Source organism: Phalacrocorax carbo, chromosome Z (assembly GCF_963921805.1).
Source record: "Phalacrocorax carbo chromosome Z, bPhaCar2.1, whole genome shotgun sequence".
NCBI classification, from domain to species: Eukaryota; Metazoa; Chordata; class Aves; order Suliformes; family Phalacrocoracidae; genus Phalacrocorax; species Phalacrocorax carbo.
In genome coordinates, this window is record NC_087548.1 from 29,039,281 (window position 1) to 29,065,220 (window position 25,940).

Below are 25,940 nucleotides of genomic sequence, written 5' to 3' on the forward strand. Positions count from 1 at the left end.
TTTGAATGTTTCCTAAAACCACCAAAATAGCTACAAGTACTTGTAGTATCAGGGCTGTCATGCCATTCTCAAATTTCACATCGTAAAACCCCTACAACTTCATAAATTTAAACTCCTGAAACTGTTCTCTGCTTGCCTGGAACTACAGTGCTACACTCTCCAGCCCTTACTCTTTCCATTAATGCAGTCATGGAGGCAAAGGGAGAAAGATATGAGGAAAGAAGAGGGGGAGAGAGGGTGCAAACAGCTGCCCTCCTTGTTATCTTCCCCTGCTGCATCCCCATGCTGCTAGTATGTTCTCAAGCCAGTGCTTCTTTAGGGACAAGTATCAAACAGTGTTTTAAATTCTGATGCCAGTCTGCAGTAAGATTCTAGCTGCATTCTTCCAGCTGCACTCTTACACCTCCCTAGCAGCAGAATATAAGTTTGTGTGTTCTTCTGTACCTTTAGCTATTACAGCAGGCCATCATGGGAGACAGTGGCTATATTTCCCATCACTAGGAATGTAAGCTGAATTAAGAATTTTTACAATATACCTAAGCCACAAAACTGCTACTGTAAAAACACCAAGGTGTTGCAAATACAGGTATGTGCAATATGGCAGACTATGCCAAATTGTCAGGAATGTGATTTGTTACATGGCTTTGGTTAGCAATCTAAGATTTATTAATATTTCTGAGATCACAGTATTAATTATACAAATTAACAGCATCAAGCAATTTAAAACACAATTTAATGAAATTTTCTACAGTCAACATAGCAACTTGTTAAAGATTCACAAATGGCAATTACTTACTTCGAAGGAGTGCATGAAGAATTCAGTTACACTTGAGCTAGTGATTCACAGAGGGATCATGGATGCAGGGGATAAAGAGGACCCTCCTGTTGTGTCACAAGGTTCAGAATAGCCCCCCTTGCATTCCAGACTCCTTTCAGAGATGAGTCTAGGTGTGGCTAGGTCCAGTCTTAGTGTCAGACTTAGTCAATGCTTTATGTGAATGGGGATAATACATAGTCAAATTGCACATGCACATACACCCCGAGGTTAACCTGTGATTAAAATTTCCCTTTTTGCAAGTTTCATAAATTACTCTTTTGTGTGCTGGCATTTGTCAACACATGGCTGGTGCACCTCGCAAAATCAGGCCTTTGAGTCTTTGCAAAGTCATCAACACACGATCCTTCAGTCGTCATGAAATCTGCCCTGAGAGGTGCCCCAGCCCAGGGGGCAATAGTGGGTCACATAACCTCATGCAGTCCCAGAGAGCTCAAAAGTTCTCCCTCTTGGATCACTACTTACAGCAAAGATGATTGTCTTTGGTCAATATTTTACATTCTGACCACAATTCTGGCACACAAGTCAGGCAGAAGATAGCCCAGGTGTGGACAGAGATTGCCTGGTGCCCAAGTCATTATGACAAAGACAACAGCAAGATCCTGGGATCGCAGGATCCACCACAGGTTTAGATCAAATCCATACCACATTAGCCAAAACATGAAAATTGAATCACTTTATTTGGACAGTGTTCAGATGAGCAGACATATTAAGTATAAAAACCCAAGCAGTTGTTCCTGGCATATTTAAGTTCCTCACCATCTTGTGGCATCAATATTCTTGAATGGTTGAAGGTTCCAGAGATCTTGCAAGCTTGTTGAACCCGTACTAATTTTGCAGGAGCTCATGTCCAGTGCTTAGTTTCAAACACAACTTAAACAAGTAGAACTGCATTAATACAGCCATCATTTTCTGGATTGTTTGTTACTTGTGCATATTTCCCTAAAAAGAGAAGGGAATTAAACGTCTACAAAAGCTTCAAGTAGGAAAAAAAAAAAGTATTACATGAACTATGTTTGCAAGTTCAATCCACAAGTCTCTTTAAAGTGTAGGGAATTCCTGTTCCAAAACTGAACTGCATTTTGAAATCTAAACCCAACTTCTGCTGAGCTGCAAACTTTGGTTCTCAGAATATTTTATTCAGGCTGCTCTTTATAAATAGATCATGTAGAGTTCTGGGTTGATTTAAAAAAATTCTTAGGTACTGCTATTATTGTCCAAGTCAACCCCTCTGTTAAAAGGGGTCAGCCTGATCCTATGAAGATACTTCTACACAGAACTTCCCCTGAAAACACAATTGTTCATAGTTCACAGGGTTAGGTTTTTATAGACTTGCAGCATTATTTAACGTGAGACACAGGCGAGCAAGTTGAGTCTTTGCTCTGAACTGCACCTTATTTGAAAGTGTGAACGGAAAGCCTGAGAGTAAGACTCGAAGCTTGCATTTTCAAAGTTGCCTAGTAGTTGCTTCTGCTACACCCCAAACCTAATATTCAACAATGGATCAATTATGCCTGTAGGATGTGATCGTAACAATACACCAGGCAATGAAGACTTACAACTTTTAAAAGTAATTCTGCAGTATAGCTAGTTTAACTACTTACCCCAGATAACTTTGCCCCCTTGTGTCACGAGGCCTAGCTCGCTCACGTTCACCTCAATGACGGTACCCTTGGTAATTACACCCAGCGTTGTATACAGAGGAGAAGAAGGATTCTTTTTTACACCAAGGATAGGTAGGCAAAAAGTAGCTTTAAGTTCAGGATGTGTCACATGAGCCTTCTTGAAACGTAAGCCCTGTTGCATAAGAAGTGTTAGAATGTGTTAAAATTTGCTTTAAGCCCTCACGACTAATCTACTTTAACACTTCTAGCATTATGTCCTCAACTTTGTATGTTTTGAGACTGGAAGAATGAAATAGCTTAGAATACAGAATGCTATCTGCCTGCTATAGAATGCCACATTTGTTTAAAAACCTGATTAATGACAAGACAAAGCTTTCCATGTATATTTTCAGGATGTCAATTTTTAATAGTACAAGAATAATACTTGCTCCCTCAGATGGCTTCTGTTCCACAAAGAACTGCGGTGTTTATGTTAATGCATTTAACAGTGCTACTGCTTTTTAAGACTAGAAGTTTTTCCTTTTTTCTTGTAAAACTGAAAAGCCTTTCACATATTGTAAAATATTAAATACCCATCTCTTTCAGCACTTTCTATCTAGTGACCTGTGCTTCGTCAAGGGTACTTTACCATAAGTACCATAACATTCTCTGCGTCAAAAAAGATCTATCCAAGACTTCTGTGTAAGATGACCATCAAAACAGTAACGAGGTACAAGCCAACAGGCAGCCTGCATAGTAACTCTCTGGATTCCTCTGAGAAAACAGGAACAGGTAGTTTTAGAAAAACTACACTGTCTTAATGAATAAGTTTTCCCTCCTGTGCACTACCAGGGTGCTAGAGCCTAGGCGCTGCTCCTGTAGCTGTGTAAGGAAAGGCCAGGCTGGAGGCACAGCAGTTCCCTTGCATACAGTCATGACTGTGCTTCAGACTTTCTTAACAAGCCAGAAGAAGTGAGTTCTGGAGTCCTAGAACAGAGTTTGCTTCTGCAGCTGACAGAATGACAGCAGCATGAAAAAGCAGCCTCCAACTTTAAAAGCTGTTCCAAGTGCCTTTGCTAAAGCCCTCCCCATGCTAATTTGACAGCTCGTAGCTTTAACGTACTGGCATCATCTGAGTTACAGCAGTAAGAGCAGAGAGATTTCAACATAGACTGTGGCTGCAGGGGCATCCCCCCACCCTTGGGCTACTAGAAGTTTAGATTTTTGCAAGGAAACTACTGGGAATGTTCTACATCAGCAGTAATCAAGTGCATTATCATAGAAGAAAGTTTCCTCCCCACAGGAACTCAAACCAGTATGTCAAAAGAATTATTACTTAAGCATTCTTTTAAGGCTCAAGAACATTACCATTGGTCGGATGAATCGCTCGTATTTAGGAGGCTTCCTAGTAAAGCCATCTCCAACAAAACAAACTTTGGTAACCATTCTCTTCCAGGCCTTCTTCTTTCTCTTTCCTGTACGAATCACTTTTAAAACTTCTGTTTCTCCTTGTGCACGGACCTTCGGCACAGGAACCTCCCATTTCCCCTAGAAGGTGTGAGGGGGGAAAGTCAGTAGTCTTACATGCTGCATTGCTAAATGAAAGGGAACAATCAAAGCATAAAATAAAATTTCCCTAAAGTGTAGAGGCATACCACACTTTTTATACAACTCATAGCCACTTATTTTAATCAGCATTTATAGTTATGAAAATCAAGATATTGCATATGGTTACCTTGTCCCAGATTGCTCAATTACTCAAGGTTTCAGGTTTTATTTAGACTTTGCTTGTAGGCTGTAAGTCACCTGAGCATCAGCAACACAAAGTGGCCATTGTCACGAGTAATTGTAAACATCTAAATCTTAATGCAGTTACTTACAGCTTTTTCTTTTCTTTTCTGCTTGATCATGTTAGAGAGAACCTTAGCTCGGGACTGGCCCTCTCTGTCCAGCAGGTATGCTGGTACCGCTCCTTTAGGTGTTTTTTCATCATTCTTTTCCTTTGTATTTCTCTTTTCGTGCATTTTAATGCTGTAAGGAAAAAAACCTATTATTAAGAGTAGAAAAAAAAAATAAAAGGACTCAGTTTTAGATATATCCTTTTAACTTACTTGTGCCTGCTCAAAATTTTAAAAGATACTTGTAAACATGTACATATTTACATTTGAGGAATAATCCTAAATAACTTTCAAGGTAAGCTAGTAATTTCACTTAATGTAACAACTGACAGACGGCAGAATGCATAAAAGCTGTCAATTTCTGTCAAGACAGGAACACAAGACCTGCACCTTATTAAGGAATTTCTGAATGACTTAAAACAAGCAGCCAAGCACTTTTGAGAGATAGCAGCCTTCGCCTCTGACAAAAAATAATATACCACTACTCTTCTGAAATTTGATGGCCACGCTTGCAAATCTGAATAGCACGCGTGTGTGTAAAAGAGGTTGCGTTTTGTTAATTTTGAGGCCATTTAGGGGAAAAGACAGACCCACAAGCTAGTTAACAAACCCAACACATTTACAAGTAGCAGAGAACAATAACTGTCTACACTTGGAAAACAAGAAAACACGGTGGATAGATACTAAGTTCATTAGCAATAAAGCACATTGCTAACAGTTTTGATCTGAGTTTCTGAACAACAGAAAATTTCAGAAAAATGCTTTTGTTTACCTATGCTTGATAGTGTAATTTGTCCTGGAAAACAAGCCTTGTGTTCTGCTCGGACATAGTGTACGTTACTGGACTTTTTTCTATCGACACTTAAAAAAACCCGCCTGTTCCCTCTCGCTACGCTAACACGGTAGTTGGTGTAAAAGCGTTAAGTAAAGGCATTCGTGGTTTGTCATAATTGCATTAGCCACGGCTGTTGCTAGTTAACGCTCATCTTAAGGGAACGCTTTTAGGGGCAGGACTGCTGACGCCCGCTGAGGAGAGGAGAGGGGAGGTCGGAAACGCGTTCGCCCTGACAAAACCCGCTTCGCCGCCAGCCTGAGCGCGGCACCCCGGCGGCATTAACGCCTCGCCCCACCGGCCCCAGCGGGGCGACGGGTACTCACGTCTTCTTCATCTGTATCTTCTCGGCGTGCCGCTGCTTGTGGTAGAGCTTCGCCTTCAGCCCGATCATCTTCTTGGCCCTCCGGGACCGCTCGTGCGCCTCCCGGCCCTCCTTCTTCCTCTTCCTCTCGTGGTGGTCCAGCCGGTACCCATAGCGCCTGCGGTGCAGCTCGATGTGCTCGTTCTGCGGCTGCGGGCACAGGGCGGGCGTTCAGGGGCTGCCGACGGGCGGCGGGGCCGGACACAGGCCCCCACCGGGGCCGCGGCCACATGCGGCGGGGGCCCGGCGGCGGCGGCGCCGCCTCAGCGCGGGCCCCGCCCGGCGCTCCTGCGCCCCCCGCCCCGTCCCCCACCCCGGCGCCCGCTCCCGCCCCGCCGCCGCGGTGCCCACCATGGTGGCGGCCCCAGCGCCACTCCGCGCGTCTCGCCGCGCCTCCGCCCGCCGCCGCCTTCCCGCCGGAAAGGGCGGGGGCGTTGCGAGCCGGCCCCGGCTGGAAGCGCTCCCCCGCGGAGCTTTGGTTCCTCCCGGCAGAGAGGCCGCGGTCCGCCTCCCCCGAGGGCTGCGAGCCCGACTTGACGAGGCCGAGAAGGGCGAAAAGCGGAGGGGAAGAGGCCGGAGCGGCGAGTCTTGCTGCCTGGGTCTGTTGGGGTGGGACAGACTGCCTGTGGTGGAGCGGAACGGCGGAAGGCGGTTGGGCGGCGGGGAGAGGAAGAAGGAGTACACCTTCCGGCGGCATGGCGGCTGTCCCCGCCGGGGCGGGGGCCGCGTCGTAAGGCCGGGCTCGGCCTTGTTAAACTCTTCGTCCGGAGGCAGGCGGTAACGCGGGGGCCGGCGGAGCCGCCTCCCAGCGGTTCGTAACACGGCGGTCAGGGCAGGGTGGCTTTGTGGGGCGCTGGCTCGCGGTAGTTAATATTTTTTTCGTTTTCTGTCCCAAATACGTGTTTTTCCTTGCCCCTTTTCCTCCTTGAATATCAGAGAGCTATTTACACCTCGCTGCTCGGTAATCGATATCCGAGAGCTTGTCTGAGCGTAAACTCTGATGTTAATTTTTCTGCTCTACTGTTCGCAGGTTGCTTTGAGAAATATGTTTAGCGTGTGTGGGCATGCGTTTGTGCTGCATTTTTAAGGCTTAACATTATTTTTTACGGATCTGACACCTATTTAACCTGCAAAGCAGCAACCTGAAAAACAGTAACCTGATCTGACTTGAAAAACAATTATGTCTCATGATTGATTTATGTGGAAGTAGTATAATTGCCTGTTTCCTGCCATAGACATTTTGTACGACGTTTGCTTCTCTGGGCAGGGAACAGCTTCAGAGACGGGAGCCAGAATGCTAAGAATTATGAGGAAACTTGCAGTGAACGCATTGAAGTCACCAAGTTTGTGCAGTGAGGTAAACTTTTTCCCAAATTTTGATACTTGCCCTCTAAGCAAAATGAATATGTGGGTTACTCTGACCAAACTATTTTTTTTTTTTTGTATTCCCTGTAAAAATCGGTATCCAAACAGAAGGCAGAATTTCCTGTAGGAACAGGACTTCACATAACTCAGAATGTAGAAGTTCAATTTGTAATACTTCTGTAAACTTCTTTAGTTGCTTGTAATTTTTTATTACCTAACGTTTGTCATTGTTAAATTTATATTATTTACACAAATAATTAGACGTATTTAAAAGATTGTGGCAGCCGACAACATGGTTTGATGCTGTCGCTGGTGGGTTGACTCTGGCTGGATGTCAGGTGCCAGCCAAAGCTGCTCTGACGTTCTCCTCAGCTGGACAGGGGACAGAAAATATAAAGACAGGCTCACTGGAGGAGATAAAGACAAGGAGAGATGATTCACCAGTTACCATCACAAAACAGAATCATCTTGGGGAAATTAATTTATTATCAGTTAAGTCAATGTAGGATAATGAGAAATAAAAACTAAAACTTAAACACCTTCCCTGTACCCTTCCTTTCTTCCCAGGCTCAACTTCACTCCCAATTTCTCTACATCCTCCACACCAGCGGTGCAGGGGGACAGGGAATGGGGGTTTGTAGCCAGTTCATCGCATGTTGTCTCTGCTGCTTCTTCCTCCTCAGGGGGAGGACTCCTCACACTCTTCCCCTGCTCCAGGTTGGGGTCCCTCCCATGGGACACAGTCCTCCATTAACTTCTCCAACATGAGTCCTTCCCACAGGCTGCAGTTCTTCATGAACTGCTCCAGTGTGGTCCTTTCCACAGGGTGCAGTCCTTCAGGAATGGACTGCTCCGGTCTGGGTCCCCCACAGGGCCACAGGTCCTGCCAGGAGCCTGCTCCAGTATGGACTCTCCACAGGGTCTCAGCCTCCTTTGGGCACATGTGCCTGCTCTGGCGTGGGGACCTCTATGGGCTGCAAGTGGATATCTGCTCCATGGACCTCCATGGGCTGCAGGGGGACAGCCTGCCTCACCGTGGTCTTCACCACAGGCTGCAGGGGAAGGTCTGCTCCGGCGCCTGGAGCACCTCCTCCCCTCCTTCTTCACTGACCTTGGGGTCTGCAGGGTTGTTCCTCTCACATATTCTCACTCCTCTCTCTTCCAGCTGCTGTTGTTCAGCAGGTTTTTTTCCCCTTCTTGAAAATGTTATCACAGCGGCGCTGCCACTGTTGCTGATGGGCTCAGCCTTGGCCATCAGTGGGTCCATCTTGGAGCCAGGTGGCATTGGCCCTATCAGACATGGGGGAAGCTTCTGGCATCTTCTCACAGAAGCCATCCCTGTCGCCCCCTGCTACCTAAACCTTGCAATGCAAACCCAGTACACTATGATAGATTTTTACTGGACTTCCCAAATAATATTGGGGTTGGACTTGGTTTAAACTTCAGTGCTACCATCTTCATGGTTCTGCTTCCAAATAGCTGGTGTCTTGAGCTTATATAAATAGCTAACAACTGTATGGGTTCTTGTAGGTATTTTTTGACTTTAATTTCATACAACAGGCAAAAACGTGCCTACAAAGTAATTATTTATAATGATAAATATTCCAAATGATTTTTTTTAGCCTTTTAGGCATGTGTATTTCCAGAAGACAAAAATGAGAGTTCTAAGCGTGACACAGCACAAGTGCAGTCTAAGAAACTACAGTTCTCCACCAGGTATAAGTTTAAACTGTTTTCTTAATAGTAGGGGTTACTCTAAGAATGAGAAAGAATGCTTTCTAAATTTCATTTTATTGTATTCTTTTGGTCATCATTTATATAATTTGGTGTATGAAGCACAAACAGAGTAGTTAAAAGGTTCAAGGACTGAAAGGAAGTGATTTGTATCGGTGCTCTTTTCTATTCAGAATTCTATTCATATTCTGTTATAGAATTACTTCATTCATATTACACCATAGATGTGTGGTGTAAAGTCTTTAGAAAATAAGAAAAAGAAAAGATACACATATAAAAGAAGTCAGGTCAGTTGTGAAGCGTGCTGGAACCCATGTCCAGTTGCCTGAAGTATTAAGTGGTTATCAAGTAACTGGTGATTCCCAGCATGTTGGACAAAGGGAGATAGACAGGAATCTGATTAAAAAGAAGTTGGAAGTTATAATTAGTTTATTTCCTTTGCAGACTAAGGATAGAAGATAGTTAAAAAATAAGATACTTGGAAAATAAAATTTCAATTAAAAGGCATTTTTACTGTTTTTTGAGTAGCTGCACTGAGATTGAATGGAAATTGATTTATATAAGATAGTGTTGGGATCCAGGGCTGCTTTTTCTACATCAGGAAGGAGATGGGAAGAAAATATTGGTAACTGGTAGGTAACCAGCTTCTTTAAAAAAAAAAAAAAAAAAAAGGTAATGGATTCAGCACTGTGTATCTTAGCAAGAGTCTTCTTTAACCTGCAGTCATGTTCATGGGAAGAAGACTTACTCTTCTCAGGTGCTAATGTCAACACACCCTCTGTTGCTGCCTATCTATGTAGTTGTCTACGCAGTGTCCCTGCCAGCTACCATATTTATCCCCAGTTTTGCTGTGCTAAACACGTCAGTGTGTCACATGGAGGCAGAGCTTCAGTCCATGCACAGGAAGATATTGTGATTTAGACAAGGACGAAACACACTAATGTTTTATTTTTGTGGGTTATTTTAGAATCTGGAGGGAAAAAGGCAGCATTAGTTGGAGTTTTCATCTGGGGGGGTGGTGGTGAATTTCCAGCCTACTACCTTGCTTTTCCTAAGATCAGTCTTTCTCCTCATGGAGGTGTTAACCTATGAGATGCCTCTTCAATGTCCTCCAGTGAGAGGGATGATCTGCACATGGTGAAGGAATGTTAGTTTAAATATTGTTGAATTCTGTTTGGCCTACCAAAGATGAACTAAACTACTAGGAAAGTGAGTCCCTGAAACACACCTTAAATGGCTTGAGTAACTGAATTATGGATTAATTTCATAAACATTTAGCTTGGCATCTTATTTTCCAACCAAATAGGGTGTGAGACAGGAAATATCTTTCATTAAAATACGAATTTAAAACTTCTCAGTCCTGTGTTTTCTTAACGTGAGTTAGATTACATTTTTCTCCCTGAGGATTATGGTGTCCAGCTTCAGTGTTTAAGGGAATGACTTTCAAAATTTGTTATCTAATATCCAGTTCAGATGAATGTCAGCGTTACAGTTGTCTTGAACTGTGGCATGTTTTGTTTTTGCTTCTGCAGAGTAAGATTTTACTGTGCTGATGATACTTTTCTGTGTTGGCTTTTTCCTGTTGTTTCTAAATTACAAGTGTTTTGAAGATATTTTTTTTTTTAGAGAGATATTTATTGAAAATTAAGTACGTATCTTTAGAAATTTGAGGTGGTAGAGGTTATGGATTGTCATGAGTTGTGGCTCTTTTTTTTAATGAACTATTTAGGAATTTTCTTAAGTAGATTTTAACAAAATTAAAGATAGTATTTCTACATTGGGGTCAGCCTTACAAATTGTTGTTTTGTTTTGTTTGTCTCCAGGAGATGTTAAGTCTCTGCGTTCTGTCATTAATCCTCATATATCCAGGTATGTCACACTGGCTTATTTTTTGGAGGTAACCAAAATGCTCAACAGACAGAGCAATTGATGTGATAAAAAGTCATGGATTGTTGCTCTGCCTGTCACGTGTAGATCATGTGCATGTTCCAGTTAAAGTTAGTACTTCCTTACTGTTACCCTTCTGACATTTCAGTAGAGAACAGTTGTTGGTGTCAGAGAGGTCTTGGACTGTCTCTTTACGTCATCAGAACCAAAACTGGGCTCTTGGGAAACTCCAAATCCATTGTAGTTGCTGGGAGCTGAACAAGGGGGAAGGGATGCCTTAGCAGCTAGACCACCGCTGTGGGCAGGGGTGTGTACTTCGTGTTCATGGGAGCGCTCCGCTGTGTTAGATGAGGGCCTTAGTTAACAAGGGCAAGGAAACGACAGGCTGAGCTGCCAAAGGAATGGATTGGGGGTGGAGTTTCCGTGGAAGACTACTTCTGTCCCGAGGGAAAATTCAGCTAGCCGTTAATGGTGTGGGGCCCATTATACCATCCAGAGATGTAACCCCCGCCAAATACAGGGGCTGATCACTAGTCTGTGATGCACAGGGCTAGTAAAGTGGTTTTGGAAGCTACTGGCGAGGTACTTCAGAAAGACTTGGCTGAACAGAATCAAGGACAACTTTATAGCAACATGGACGCTAGATCTGGGGCATAATGTGTATATATGCAGTGGGTTGTTTCAGGCATGAGGAGTTAGGGATTGGGATGAATGAGAGGGTGGAGGGGCTGCTTCTGTCTGGGGGGGGGGGCAGATGGGTGAGGATGAGGCCAAGAAGTGGCGTTCCCCTGAAGTGAAGCATGGAAACCTGTCCCAAAGCTCTTGAGTACTACTTATCTGAAGAAAATCCATGAGAAAATCCACTGTTTCAGTACAAATGTACTTCGCTATCAGAATGTATCAGATATGCAACAGACAAACAACGTTGTTTATCTGGTATGCTATTGTCAGTGAATATTAATTGTTTATGCAGATAACAATATCACTGAATAAAAAGATTTCCACAGTAAAAGCAATGTTTTTGCTTTATGCAGAATACGAAACATTGGCATTATGGCCCACATTGATGCAGGGAAAACTACAACAACAGAGAGAATGCTGTATTATTCTGGATACATAAGAACACTTGGAGGTTAGAAATGCTTTTTGTATTTCAGTAGCTTTGAGAGATTTAGTAGTATACAGTAACATGCAATGCAGTTAGAGGTTGCTGCCGGTGGTTCCAAAGTTTTGCTGCAATATAATGAAATTCTAACGCACGTTCCATTACGTTCCAAGGCAGTTGTACTTTGAGAGATCATACATTCATACTTTTCTTTTAGTGCATTCTGTTTTGTTTAACATTTAATTAGAGGTTCTCCCTCATTTACTTGTTGCTCATTGGCCTTTTTGGTAATGCTGTTTCTTCTTTTGACCAGTAAAGAAATGAGATGAACAAAAAGTAGTAATTTCTTTTGAAAGTCATACCACAGGAAGAATTCCTTGCTTTGACAACTCTCAGGGAATTCTTCAAGATTGAAGCAGCCTCCATTTGTGCTACTTTTTGACATTTTAAGTTTAATTTCCTGTTCTCTATTGTGTATGAGAATGGTAGATGTTAGGCTTGTGGGAGTGGTTGAACTTGGTGGCTTGCTTGTTTAAAAATGTGGAACTGCTCTTTTTATAACAAAAAAAACACCCCACAAGGAAACCCCAACCTCCTACTTGTTTGTTTTAAGTCTAGCTTTAACTTTATTACCTTGTAATTACTAATTTTTTTAAATGCCAGTCACACTTCATATGATGAGTGCAGCCAGGTTTTTTTAAAACTGTTGTTTGTTCATGATTTTGGACTTTGCTTTAGTTTTAAGTTTCTCATGGTGTTGCTAGGATCAAAAACAACAAAAAGGTTGCTGGAATTGTTTGTCTTTGACTGACAGAGCATTTGTTCCCTGGAAAGGGAGCCTAGGTAAATGAGCTGACATTATAATTTTCTGAAAAAGGCTAGTTTTCATAGCTTATGCATATACAGAAAGGACAGTATTTCAAAATCTCTCTCGGCATCTGTATTCCAAGGCAATTTCAGCTTTTGAATTATTTACCTACCCAGCTGTGATCCTGCTTCCTCTTTACAGATGTTGATGATGGGGACACGGTGACTGATTTTATGGTACAAGAGCGAGAACGTGGTATTACCATTCAGTCTGCTGCTGTTACATTTGACTGGAAGGACTACAGAATCAATCTGATTGACACTCCAGGTACTACACTTCAGCAGTACTCACATCATTAGGGGAGAGTAGATGCAGTGAGGTGTCATAGAATGTAAGTCTTGGTTTTAAATATGGTGTAATATTTAATTGGTTTAATTGTGTGAGTAAAAAGGCTTATACTGAGCTCTATTCAGCTATGGCTAATTATTGTTTGCTGGTGCCTAATCTAGCTTGTTTAAAGTGAGCTCAGATGTTCCCACACTAAATTGCTTTCAGCTCTGGGATTGCAACATAACTATCTTGTGTGTTTCAAGGACTGATGGGTCTATTTCTGTGCAAGTGAAGACAGGGTTATTTTGACATGATTTGAAAAGAAATTTGAAAGAAAAATTCTGATTACTCATTGATGTTGCCTGTTTGAATTATCATGGTGTAAAAGGAAGATTGTTTTTTAGGTCATGTAGACTTTACGGTGGAAGTTGAACGTTGCTTGAGAGTCCTCGATGGAGCAGTAGCAGTGTTTGATGCTTCAGCGGGTGTTGAGGTAAAAATAAACGGCAGACATATATTTCGTCTAATGACTTAAATCAGACTGAAATAATAACAGTAATAGTACAGAGGTGTTGCTCTGTATTCTCTCTTTTGATGCTTGCATCAGAATTCAGCTTCAGGAAGCCAAGCATTTAATTTCAAGTCCTGTAGTGCACATGAATTTATATGGTAATTAGGGACAAAAAAGTGAGATTCCCATTAAAGTCTGCGAGAGTTTATTGTTTCATTGCTGTCCTTTACAAACATTGATTAAGGTGAATACTTCTGGCTATCTCCAATGGTGGAAAGAAATTAATCTCTGTTCATTTCTCATTTTCAGATTTCGTGTAGAAAATCAGTAATTTTAACCCAGAATTTCTCCCCCTGCCCTGCAGTGGCCTATTTAACATGCCCTTTGGGGCACAGGGTAGAAAAGGTGGAGGCAGGCTGGAATTTGACATTATAGCATGAGATGTTTGAGTAGTTCAATCCTGCAGGAAAGTTACATGTTGTGAAATCACTGTTCCATGGGAGATCACTTTCTTCTAGATGAGGGATGAGAGGACTTTTGATCAGTTTGAGTCACATTATTTGACTTGCTATTGGAAAGTGTTTAGGTGCCATCGTATATGAAAATGAACTGAGCTCCCACCCCCAAAAACAAAACAATTAGATCTGCTTGTGTTTTTTCTAAAACTGTGGAGGAAATTCTTGCATATTTCTGTGTATTGGTAAGAGACTATTTCTGAATCTGAACTGATTTTTAAAAGATACCTGTTTTAACTTTCATGTTACATGCATGTCATAAATGGCTTAGCAGAAATTACTAGCAAAACCACAGTAGTTTTTAGTGCTGTATGTGTAGCCAGAGCAATCCTCACCTGTTTGTGCTTAAGTAACTTGGCAATAAAGTCTTAAGTCTACATTACTGAGTTTTTTCCGTATACGTCCCCTGTAATGCTTCGTTTCTCTCCAGGTTCCCTTGCCCCTAAGCCTGTGTGCCTCTAGTGAAGGACGGGGAATGATGGCAGCTGAGAGATGAGATGAGGCAAAGCTGCATGTGGAGTTCATCTGTGCTGCTAGATATGGGATTGTTGCAACACATTCAGCACAGTTCTCTTGTGTACTCTGAACGCGGTCCGTCAGTGGTATTGGGGAATATGTAGTTCAGCTGTTGGCACTAGTGTTTCTGTTTTGTCTTTTGCTTTAGGCTCAAACTCTGACAGTGTGGAGACAAGCAGACAAACATCAGATACCACGAATTTGCTTTTTGAACAAGATGGACAAAAACAGGGCAAGGTATTTAGACAGTTATTCTAATCACTGCTAAAAACCTTGTAGGAGAATGTATCTAATCAAGTTGAAGCCAATTATCTTAATACTTACTATATACATCTTTGATTATGCAGGTGCATATTTTTGTGTAATTGTAGGAGTAATTTTTGCAGTAAATAAGGAATGCTAACTTATTTTACTGTATCATTAAGTTTTGTGTAACTTAGTATCTTTTTTATATAGTTTTACCTATGCTGTTGAGAGCATCAAACAAAAGTTGAAGACAAAACCTTTGCTTTTACAGGTAAGCTTAGAAATGAAATGTTTATTTGCTTTCTTTCAAATGGAACCCCTTTCTTTAGGTTCTTTAATTTTTTGCAGCTCTCTTAAAATCTCCGCTCTATTCACAGTTGCCCATTGGGGAGGCCAAGACGTTCAGAGGTCTGGTTGATGTTGTGACTAAGGAACAAATAGTTTGGAAACCTACTTCTGATTTGGATGATGGAAAAAATTTTGAGCAAAAGCTGCTGCTGGAGGCCGATGATCCCAACCTGTTCCAAGAAGTCCAGGATGCCAGAAATACCTTAATAGAACAAGTAAAGTTCTAAAGTAAATACATAATATATTTACAACTGTTATTTAGAACAGTAACAAAAATAGGCTGAGTGGGGCCTCTGGAGGTGTCTGGTGCAGTGACCTGCTCAAAGCAGGGCAAACTTCAGCATTAGATCAGGTTGCTCAGGCCTTGTTCAGTTGAGTTTTCAAGTCTCTAAGGACAGAGATTACAGTCTGTCTAGGCAGCCTGTCCCAGTGCTTGATCATTCTTGTAGCGAAATATTTCTTTTTGTCCAATGGGAAGTTACCATGTTGCAACCTGCAACGGGGCCACTTGTACTGACCGTGTGTACTTCTGTGAAGAATCTGGCTCTGCTTCCTCACCACCATTTCAAGTAGTAAGAGACAGCATTTGCATACCCTCTTAGCCTCTCCAAGTTAGACTTGTCTCTCTGGGCTCCAGCTGCCCTCCAACCACCTGAGTGGTTTTCCACTGGATGTCCCACAGTTTATCAGTCTCTTTTGTGCTGGGAACCTAAAAGCAGACAGTGTTTTAGATGCAGCTTCACAAGTGCAGGGCAGAAGGTACTAACCACTTGCCCTTGACACAGTTGGCCCTCTTGGCTGCCAGGGCACGCTGTTGGCTCATGTTCAGCTTGCCATCAACCAGAAACCCCAGGCCCCTCCCTGCAGAGCTGCTCTCCAGCCTCTAGTTCCCCAGTCTGTGTGTACATCCAGGGTTGCTGTGCCCCTGGTGTAAAATTGGGTGTTTGCCCTCATTAAACTTTATACAGTTGGTGATTTCCCAGCTCTCTGATTTGTATAGATCCCTCTGCAGGGCCTCTCTGCCCTTGAGAGTGTCTGCAGTTGTCCAGCAGGACCCTCTAGTTGACTTATGCAGAGCGGTTTCCTAGCTAGTTGATTCCCACTCTGTATCAGCACATGCATTTGCTCTGTCCCAGGTGCAAGATTCTGCATTTGTCCTTATTGAACTAATTTCAAGTTTTCTCAACTTCCTTTCCATCCATCGAAGACTCTTAATGCACACTGGAAACGTTAATTTATGATGGCAAAACATGCTGACTATAGAGAGTTGGACTCCCTCACTGTACAATATGTGTGTAAAATGGAAAATACTCCCGGCTTTATAAATTGGGAACTGAAGAAAGACACCAGGTTTAGCATTCGGTCAGCTAACGTGGCGTATTATACTGTCTTAGATGCCAAGAGATGCTTGGGACATTCCCAGGCCTTGGGAGGCCTGGGAGGTGTGACCCAGAACCTACAGGATATCCATACCCTTCTAGAGCGGCAGCTAGAAGCCAGATGGGGTATTGCAGGCTGGTCAAAATGGCCCTAAATATTGTGTTAGAGGCAGCTGAATCCAACCATAAATCTTGTTCCACATCCATTCAACGAGTCCATGGGAGACATGAGAAAAATACTTCTTTAACGTAATTGTCATACTGTGAAGCTATGAAAGGCAATAGAAGCTACCTGATACCAGGTTTTGCACAGTTGACAGTTTAGAAGGGATGAAGAATGAAAGAATCAATAGAACTAAAAGAATAACTTGCCTGTTGAGCAGTGCAAAACATTTGAAATAGTTTGTCCAGAGTGGTTTTCTTATCCTTTCAGATGGCATTTTAAGGTGCCACATTATTTTGTGTTCATAAAATTTTCTTTTTAATATTCTTTTTATCCTATTAATACTCCTTGTCAGAAACACTGTAAAATTCAGTAGTTTGAATACCAGCCATCTTGCACACTTTGCTTTCACTTAATTGTGAATGCTTTCCCTTATCTCTCATGTTTTAAATTGTTAGCTGGATTAGACTTCTAATTGCTTATCAATGATTCATTTCAGTATTTGGTCAATTGCTGTCGTAGCCACTAGAGGGGGCAAAGTGCCTTCCTGCACTTACGGTGCCCCGAGTCTATGACAGACGGTATGTGTGAGATGAGGTTTAAAGAGAAGTTAATTTATTTGTCGAGCGAATTGGTACAGTTTGAAAACACAGATGCACTCTTGGACCTACAGGTCTTTGCCCTGAAGGAGGTCAAAATGCCCCGAAGGCTTGTCTGTTTTGTCCAGCTGTGCATCTGTTGGCTCGCAAAGGTTACTTGCTGCTTACTTCAGACTTTGCTGTGTCTGCAGATCTGAAATACATTCTGTTATACCCTTCCTGGCTGTCACTGTATGGCTGCAGGCTTTTTCAGCTTCAGGGAGATGTACAACCATTCTCTCTCCCACTGATGCTTTGCCTGACAGCAGCTTTGTGAGTTGCCTTTTTTTTCTCCCTGTCCTTTCTTGAAGCCTTCATTTCTGTGATCTTCTGTGGGTTGTTTATGATCTCTGATGTCTTTAAAGGCTTTGTTCCTGCTCTGTTTAGCTATATTTCCTAAATAACTAAGATTTTTCACTTATCTGTGAAACTGTTATATGCCAAATAATAAAGAACTATTCTGTTGAAGGTTGCAGATCTGGATGATCAATTTGCTGAATTGGTTCTAGGAGAATATAGTGAAAATTTTGACTTAATACCAGCTGACAAGGTAATTTTTACATTTCATTATTTATAAACAAGTTCTTACTAGCTGTTATTGTAAAGGGCTGGGTTTTTCTTCCTTTGGGACATGCAGATTATGATTTTGCAGTTGTGAATTTTTTATCAACAAAAAAGTCACACCAGCTTTTGTACTGAATTTCCAGTCCTTTGAATTTAGGACAAAGTATATTCAAGCTCAGTATGAATTTTATATGATCATGTACTAACTGTGATTATCAGACATGCTAGACGCAACTTCAAAAGTAGGGTACCTTTGTTCAGGAAGGTTTTTTACTGAAAACTAGGCCACTTTGAAAGCATTTAGGGAAAGGTGAATAGAATTTCCAGGTACAGTCCATGCAGTTTGTGTCCGAGCGGCTGATTCTTACTAACAAAAGTAGCATCTCAATTGCTATGAATTGGTTGGATGTTCAGATGCTGAAAGTGGTGAGGTACAACACTCTGAATTAAAAGGACTCTTAGAAAAAGAACAACAACAGCTGCAGATCTGCATGAAATGTTAAGAAATCTTAAAAGCAGTGTCTTCTGTTTTAGCACCTAAACATTTGGGTTTATGGTTTTGAGCTCATTAAAAGCAGTAAAAGGAGTTTGGATGAGTGATGTTGTAGTTGCAAACATGCTTCTTAACTTTTGGGGATTTGTTAGCAATATCTGATAGCTGGAATGCAACTTAAGGCTAAATTGTAGTTCATACGTTAACAGAAAATAATTCTTTTTTGCAGTTACGGTCTGCTATCCGCAGAGTCACGCTAGCTCAGAAAGCGGTACCTGTACTCTGTGGCAGTGCACTGAAGAACAAAGGTGTGCAGCCATTACTGGATGCTATAACTATGTACTTGCCTGCACCTAATGAGCGTTCCTATGAGTTTCTGTAAGTACAAGGAGAAAAGGAAAAAGGAAAAATAAGTAGGAAGGCATAAAAGGAGAAAATTAAAAGTATCAACAAAGCATTCATAATTTTAAAAATGTTTACTGTATTTAGGTATTAAATAACAGTAAAAATGTGCAGATATAAAAAATACCCTTGAGTACTGAACCTGCTTCGGTTAGTGCAACAGGAATTGTATCCATTTATGTCCAGCTGTCAAACCTGCACTTTAGGTATCTAAAGTTCATTTTTAATCTGAGGATATTGCCATTTTACAAAACTGGGGTCTTGGGATCATCTCTAGTATTGGCTGAGTCACATGACATCTTAACATATCCTACTGGAGCTGGAACTGCTAAGGTTAATGTTTTTTTAAATACTGATTTTTAAAAATCTGCCTCTGTTAATAATACAATAAGAAACATATTGCTTCTTAAATGATTTGAAATTTAGGTAAACATGAGTTTGAGTGGATTAATCCTACCAGTATGCTTTTTGTTGTGCATCTTGTTTTGCAGACAATGGTACAAGGATGACCTTTGTGCCCTAGCGTTTAAAGTTCTCCATGATAAATGTCGTGGACCACTAGTTTTTGTTCGTGTTTACTCAGGCTCACTGAAACCTCAATCAGCTGTATACAATATTAACAAAAGTTGCACGTGAGTAACATAGAGGTGTGGCTTAGTGTAACATTGGAATGTGTGTTAAAGTCCTGAGTAATCAAAAAATTTCATTTTCAGGGAGAGAATAAGTCGGCTGCTCTTGCCTTTTGCTGATCAGCAAATTGAAATACCATCACTAATGCCTGGCAACATTGCCCTTACTGTTGGGTTAAAACAGGTAATGGAAAATACAGATTCTAGTTGGGAGCTTGTTTCACTAGTGTGCTTTCTACTTCTATGGTACTGTATCTCAGTCGTGTTCTTGGTTGTTGTGACATATGTAAACTGCTTTATTTGAAGTACATGCACATGTACTTCCTCCTAAAATGAAACACTACAATGTACAGATGTCCATAACTGACCTGGGAGATGCAGTGCTGGTTACACAGAAAGGACTGAGAACTGAAGGTGTATTTTAGTAGGGCTCTGAGCTTGTATTTATATTCTAACTCTCAAAATACAATGTAATGCCAGAGACACCTCCTGTGGGGGAGGAGAGTGATGTTCCAAATAAGTTACCCAAATGCAACAGTTTAAATTAAGTTCAAGTTAGTTCGTTTCATGCTTGGTTCTATTAGTTTACTAACTCAGTGTTGTGTTGTCTGAACAGGGTGCATAATCTCATTTGCACAGATTTTCTAAAATGTAACCAACTTTGGAATGCATAAGCAAATTTTCATTTACCAATACTGTTCGTTGTGGCTTTATATCTTGACTGGTAAGTTAGATTTAAAATGCAGTGACCTGGGCAAACAAATGGTGATCTAAATTTCAGCACAGTTTTTCCTCTTCCAGATCACTGTAGTTATTTGAAGAGAGAAGTTACCGTAATTGTCTATGACTAAGTAAATAAGTGGAGTTCAGCACAAGTGGTTTTTAAGAGAGAAATGGTCAGGGTTTGTGGTTTTGGCTTTAGGTTGTGTTGTTTTGTTTTGTTTTCCAAATCCCTTCCTCTTCCCCTCCTGTATCTTGTGGGTCACTGGGTGTTGACAGAGTGCCACTGGAGATACCATAGTGTCATCAAAGGCGTCAGCAGTTGCTGCAGCACGCCGAGCTGGAAGGGATGCTGGGAGAGAGAAGTGGTCTACCAGTGATGTGGAGAGCCTTCTGCTGGCAGGCGTTGAGATCCCTGACCCTGTGTTCTTCTGTACAATTGAACCTCCTTCAATGGCCAGACAACAAGGTACAGCATAGCTACCTAAGAATATGATAAGATATTCTATAGCTGAGATATTACAGTGTAACCGTATTGTCCTTTGTAAGGAACAATGCACGTCCCCAATCCAGGCACACCTGGTTGACATGACTGAGCTGCACAAATCTATCAGTCAGTGATTAAATAAGGCCCTTTTTGGTGTTTTGCACAGATGATATATTTTAGATTGTGGTTGTTAGTATCCTTTGCTATTAATATGCCAAACAGTACCAGTAATAGTGCTCTTCTATGTTTTGTGTTTAGGAAAGTTGTAGCTCTTCATTTTGAAAGAAGAGAGGGAGGCACTTTCATTTCCTGCTGTCATGCTTAGTTTTGCTGCAGTCACGCTGGTGTGCTGCACATAGTGTCCTGAGGACAAATAACCTTGAAATGTGGGGGTTTTTCAGTCAGCACTCACAGGTTTGCTGTATTGTGTAATGTCTTCACTTACCAAGACTTCTGTGTGTCTAGTTAGGGTTCACCCATGCAGCGTGTCTTGTAATCTTACTGCCTTTCCACAGAATCTGTACCAGAGAACTTGTTTCCATTTCTCTCTTTTTGGAAGCATATACTTTAAACTTTCCATCTTCATTCCAACAAAGCTGAGCTTGGTTGGGAGTGAAGGGGAGGAAGGACAAGTACCAGTGTAGTGTGATGGGATGGCGCAGGCTAGAATGCAGATTTGGAGCAGTATGTCTGCAGGCTGAGCCACTGGGTTGTAAGCTCTTCCTGTTTTTGGGGGGTTTGGATGTTTTCCTTTGTGGGGTGTGTTTTTTTGTTTGCTTGGTTTTTGTTTTTTTTTTTCCAAAGACTGTAACAGAGATAAGTCTAAGCTGTGAGTTTATCATTCAGTAGCTGCTTTCCTGCAGCTGCTTTCCTCAGCAGTTAAGATAATGAAGAAGCAAAAAAAAATTTGCAGTTGAACCTTTTAATATTGAACTCATCTTGAAATATTTAGGTGAACCATCAGAGTTAGTTGACAAATTTTATTACATGTAAAAATGGAGCAGCACTTTTCACTGGCTTGATGAAGTATGTACAGGTTGCATTCTCTTTTGATACAAGCACAAAATATAACTCTGAAAATAGTATTTTTATTCATTAAATTAAAATACTTCATAGTGTGCAGTTAATTTGTTGGAAAGAATCAGAAGTGCAAGTTGCTTGTAATTTGAGTTGACTTTGTTTGCCAAAATCTATGCTTCTCTAGGGTCCTTTAGGTTCCTTCTGAGAATAAGATTTGACCTTATGAGGAAAGTGATGTTTAGACATTCGTAGTGAATCTAAAATTACTGAAGTCTCTTTAGATACAGTGTTTGATATTTATGTACAGACTTGGATAACGCATTGAGCTGCCTTCAGCGTGAAGATCCAAGTTTAAAAGTGAAGCTAGATCCTGACACAGGACAAGTAAGATGAATCTTCTATTGTTCACCTTATAACCAAGCTTTATTTTAGAACTGTCAAGACCACCCTCCAGCTAATTAATTTGCATATTGAGATTATCTTGAATAAAAAGGACTCTCTAAATATTCATATCATGTATGTACAAAGTTCATCAAATGAAAATGGAGCCTTGTGCACTTGTGCTTTACAGAGTAGGGGAAGTCATCCTATGCTCTGCATGATTTTGACAGTTCTGTATTTTCAAAAGTTTCAATTACACAGTCTTTAAGATAATATAAGATTACCTTTTTTATAGCGGAATTACAGTAGTGGTAATTACCCTCACTTATATGGTGTTTTTGTCAGATGACCTAAAGCAGTCCTGGTTTCTCTCTAGGCTCCTTAGAATTTGAAGTATTTACAAGAACTATTAAGAGCATGCAAGTCCTTGCTTAAACAGTTTGCATTAAAACCTGAGTTTTGCATGTTTTTCCTCTTCTCTCTTAACTCTTCTTACTAGACTATTCTTTGTGGCATGGGAGAACTACACATAGAGATCATTCATGACCGAATCAAACGTGAATATGGAATTGAGACTTACTTGGGACCTCTTCAAGTAGCATACAGAGAAACCATCCTAAATGCTGCCCAAGCTACAGGTAAAATGGGTGAATGGAAGGAACATCCTATTTCTGGTTTTGTAGCTTGATTTATTTTAAATGATCTTATGAGTCACTTTCAGATTTATTTTATGTATCAGGATTTTTTCCAAACAGTTGTTTAGCTTTCTTTTTTCCTGTAGATACATTGGATAAAACAGTAGGAGATAAACGACACCTTGTAACTGCAGAGTTAGAGGTGAGGCCTAGGTTAGGGGAGAGAGCAACAACAAAACCCATCATCGAGTATGCTGCGAGTGTCACTGAAGCACTACCCAAAGAACTCCAAGGAGCTGTAGAAAATGGAATCACAAATTCATGCATCCAAGGTAAAGGAAATGCTATGACAGCTATACTGGTCTAACATTTCTGTAAGAAGCAATTTAGTATGTTTCTAGGAAGAAAAACTCTTTGGTAGCTTGAAAACTAAAGGACAGTTCCTGTTAACATCAGATGCAAAGGAAAATCTTGAAATTTCCTTACCTACAGAAATTGCCAAACACTCCTTATCCTATGCCAGCAATGGAAGTCAGCATCCCTTTGGTTTTAAGGTTGATTTCTTCTCAGTCACTCAACAGTGAGCTTGGGGTTCTTTTGGTTTGCTTTTTTATCTGGTATAAGAGATAAGGCATTTGTTTACTTGATGACATCATGTAAACCACCGTGATGTGGCAGAAGTGGTTTCAGAGGCTAACATGTACATACCACACTTCCATTAGAGTTACTGATGGGGTTTTTTGATTTTCAAACATGTTAAATCCCTGAAAGTATAAAACAAAAAGCCTTACCTGACTGCAAAGTATAGGCTTTCTAAAGGACTAAAAGTGTCCTTTGCATTTGATTAAAAATAGGAAGTATTTAATAACTTGTGGCCAAAGAACTCCCCCTTACAGTAAAATTACAGGCAGTGGATTGATAAATAAGAATTACTCTAGAAGCAGCAGCATGAGGTGTTTTTTCCATGTTGCTTTGTTGAGTTGGAAAGTAGCTCTCATCTCACTGTGGAATATGTCTCGGCTGTGTGCTTTCTTCATGCTTCTTGAAGACATTTCTTGGAGACACTGTCTCCAGCCTAAAATTCATGCCATAAAGTGATTTTAAAAAAAATAAAACTGGCCATGTTCTTTGTAAGAAAAAAGCTATATGTTTTTTTCTCACATGTTGTTCAAGCCTCCCATCCCGTCTAATACAGCTTTTGATCTGGTTGAGTCCTGGGTTGGAGGGAGATAACCTACCTAGGACACCAGGCTTGGTTCATCCCTCGTGGAATTGAGTTAACCGTGCGTTTTTGGTAGTGGGTTAGTACTATGCTTTGCTGAGATCACATTGTATTGAAAAGGAAAATACAGAAGATACTCTGGCTTCTGGTTAAACAAAAGTTTTCACTGTTTTTTCAAACGAGGTCTTGTTTCAATAGACAAGTAATAATAACTTCATTTTTGGAAACAGTTGCATGGATGAGCACACTCACGAATTTCTGGTTCTTAAAATTATCCGTGCTTTTGGTAAAGAGAGTAAGAAAGTATGAGTCTGCATTCATTTGTCTCTTGGAAAAGCTAAGTAGTAACAAAATCAGAAAATGAGGAAAAAGTAGTCATGCCCTTGGGGGGTGGAAGGGAAAGGAGAGGGGAAAGAGGAAAGTGAGAAGCTCCAAATTAATCCTGAAACTTCTTTGCATGTGCCATAATGTTCTGAAAAACAAAGGTGCTTTTTTCTTTTTCTCTTTTTTAAAATCACTTTTTCCTAGGACCTTTGCTTGGATTCCCAGTTCAGGATATAGATGTGACAGTGCAATCACTGATGGTACATCCTGACACCTCCCACACGATGGTATCAGCCTGTCTCTCCCGTTGCATGCAAAAGGTACAGTCAAAATGTAAGCTGCCATAGAACACAGTAGCGTGGTAGACTACTGGGAAAATATATGTGTATCAGTATTTGGTAATTGTTCTTCTGACAGTGTCATGCCCTCACTTTATAGTTTCTTAAAGTAGAGAATTTGAGAGGCAGTGTTAGCTTGAGTTATGTAAGTACTTAAATGAATTTTCTTTAAAAAAAAAAAATGAAAAAAGGGAAAAAAAGTCAACATAACTCCCCTTCCATGTAGGCTTTGAAGAAAGGTGGTATACAAATACTGGAGCCCCTGATGAAGCTAGAAATCACAGTAAGTGAAGATTATCTCAGTGCAGCACTTGCTGACCTTGCACAGCGGAGAGGTAGTATTCAGGAAATCCAGAGTCGTCAAGACAACAGAGTTGTGGTTGCTGCTGTTCCACTAGCAGAAATGATGGTATGTAATTATCTTATTAATGGTAAAACACAATGCTTAAAAATAATTAGGCTTTAGTTTACTTATCCATAACAACAGGAAAAGTTTGGAATGAGGTCTCTTATTGTATTTTAATTATTGAAGGTCTGAAGGAAGTGCCCACAAAGCTAGTAGTGTGTTTGTGCCTGATGATTGATACAGGTTGTTAAACCAGCATGTGTTCAACTCCAAGTCAGAGAAGTAGTAAATACTACTAAAACAGGTTTTACAGAGAAGAGGGTTTTTTTTAAATATTAGGTTGACTCATGCATGTATTGCACTTTTAATAGAGTAATATTAAAAAACTAACTTACTAGTATACAGTCTCTGCCCACCCCACAAGCAGCTTTCTGCACTAACTTATCTTCCCTTTATCCTAAATTGAGTGACATGTGTTCTCCATTTTGTCCAGGGGTACTCAACAGTTTTGCGTTCTCTAACATCAGGCTCAGCAACCTTCACTTTGGAGCTTGCCAGTTATCAAGCCCTGAACAGTCAAGAGCAAAGTGCACTTCTTCAGAGGAGGATGGGGTTGGTGTGACCACTTTACTCTGTAGAACAATAAAGATATTTTGTACCCTCCCTGTTAAATATTTTCAGGACCCTGTTTATGTACACCAGTACATGCTTCTGGGATGGTTGTGGTCAGTGATGAATTAGCAGCTGTATGAACAGACTACCTTTAACTGTCTAAGGGAAGGTTCAAGAGACTGTTGTTCTGGCACAGCCTTATAACTGCAAGGCAGCTGAACCAGAGATGCAACCACATGTGGCTGCTTTGCAAATTCTTATCTTACAGATATCTGCAGTGAGAAGTGATGCAAATCCTTGCCACAGAAATGAGTACTAAGTGCACCTTAATGTGCCATTAGGACTGTTTCTTACTTCAGTAAGTACAGTTGTGAAGTTCATGTCTATAAATTAAATCAAGATACAGACTGACAAAACTGAAGTTACTTGTTTTCAGCTTAATAGAAAAATATGGTTAATAAGCATTTTAAGCTGTACAACCGTATTACTTCCTGTATGGTTAGAAACCAACTGGAACCAGAGTTCAGGACAAAGATCAGGACTGGGTGTAACTTCTGCCTCAGTTTGGTTTAGTAAATATGTGGAATGGATACTTCTGCAAATTGAGTAAGATCTGTGCAAAAAATAGAAGAAAGGCAGAGATCTCCTAGGACAGTGAGCCCTACATACCACCTTGGAGTATGCTGGGG

The 25,940-nt window shown here is 41.0% G+C and overlaps 2 protein-coding genes and 1 long non-coding RNA gene across 4 annotated transcripts; 1 reads left to right on the forward strand and 2 right to left on the reverse strand.

Annotated features, from left to right (window-relative positions):
- Positions 1-1,496: 1,496 nt before the first annotated feature.
- Positions 1,497-6,239, reverse strand: NSA2 (NSA2 ribosome biogenesis factor). Its single transcript, XM_064438079.1, has 6 exons — positions 5,885-6,239; positions 5,496-5,683; positions 4,320-4,470; positions 3,808-3,987; positions 2,440-2,632; positions 1,497-1,777 (listed from the first exon to the last, which is right to left on the reverse strand). Exons 1-6 carry the CDS (start codon positions 5,885-5,887, stop codon positions 1,710-1,712), a joined length of 783 nt encoding a protein of 260 aa, XP_064294149.1. The 5' UTR covers positions 5,888-6,239; the 3' UTR covers positions 1,497-1,709.
- On the forward strand, positions 6,212-25,311 carry GFM2 (GTP dependent ribosome recycling factor mitochondrial 2). 2 transcript variants are annotated; one of them, XM_064438072.1, is made up of 21 exons: positions 6,212-6,344; positions 6,801-6,890; positions 8,521-8,614; positions 10,456-10,501; positions 11,554-11,651; positions 12,634-12,759; positions 13,167-13,255; positions 14,453-14,541; positions 14,761-14,821; positions 14,928-15,113; positions 17,548-17,628; positions 18,365-18,513; positions 19,029-19,169; positions 19,251-19,350; positions 20,166-20,355; positions 21,701-21,777; positions 22,274-22,412; positions 22,556-22,741; positions 24,160-24,275; positions 24,520-24,702; positions 25,133-25,311. In XM_064438072.1, exons 2-21 carry the CDS (start codon positions 6,828-6,830, stop codon positions 25,259-25,261), a joined length of 2,343 nt encoding a protein of 780 aa, XP_064294142.1. In that variant the 5' UTR covers positions 6,212-6,344; positions 6,801-6,827; the 3' UTR covers positions 25,262-25,311. The 2 variants fall into 2 exon arrangements, with proteins under 2 accessions (XP_064294142.1, XP_064294143.1); XM_064438073.1 differs by lacking the exon at positions 6,212-6,344 and adding an exon at positions 6,376-6,396.
- LOC135310468 (uncharacterized) lies at positions 22,481-24,160 on the reverse strand. The gene is made up of 2 exons (XR_010370536.1): positions 23,343-24,160; positions 22,481-23,023 (listed from the first exon to the last, which is right to left on the reverse strand). It is a non-coding gene; the product is annotated as an uncharacterized LOC135310468 (long non-coding RNA).
- Positions 25,312-25,940: the final 629 nt, after the last annotated feature.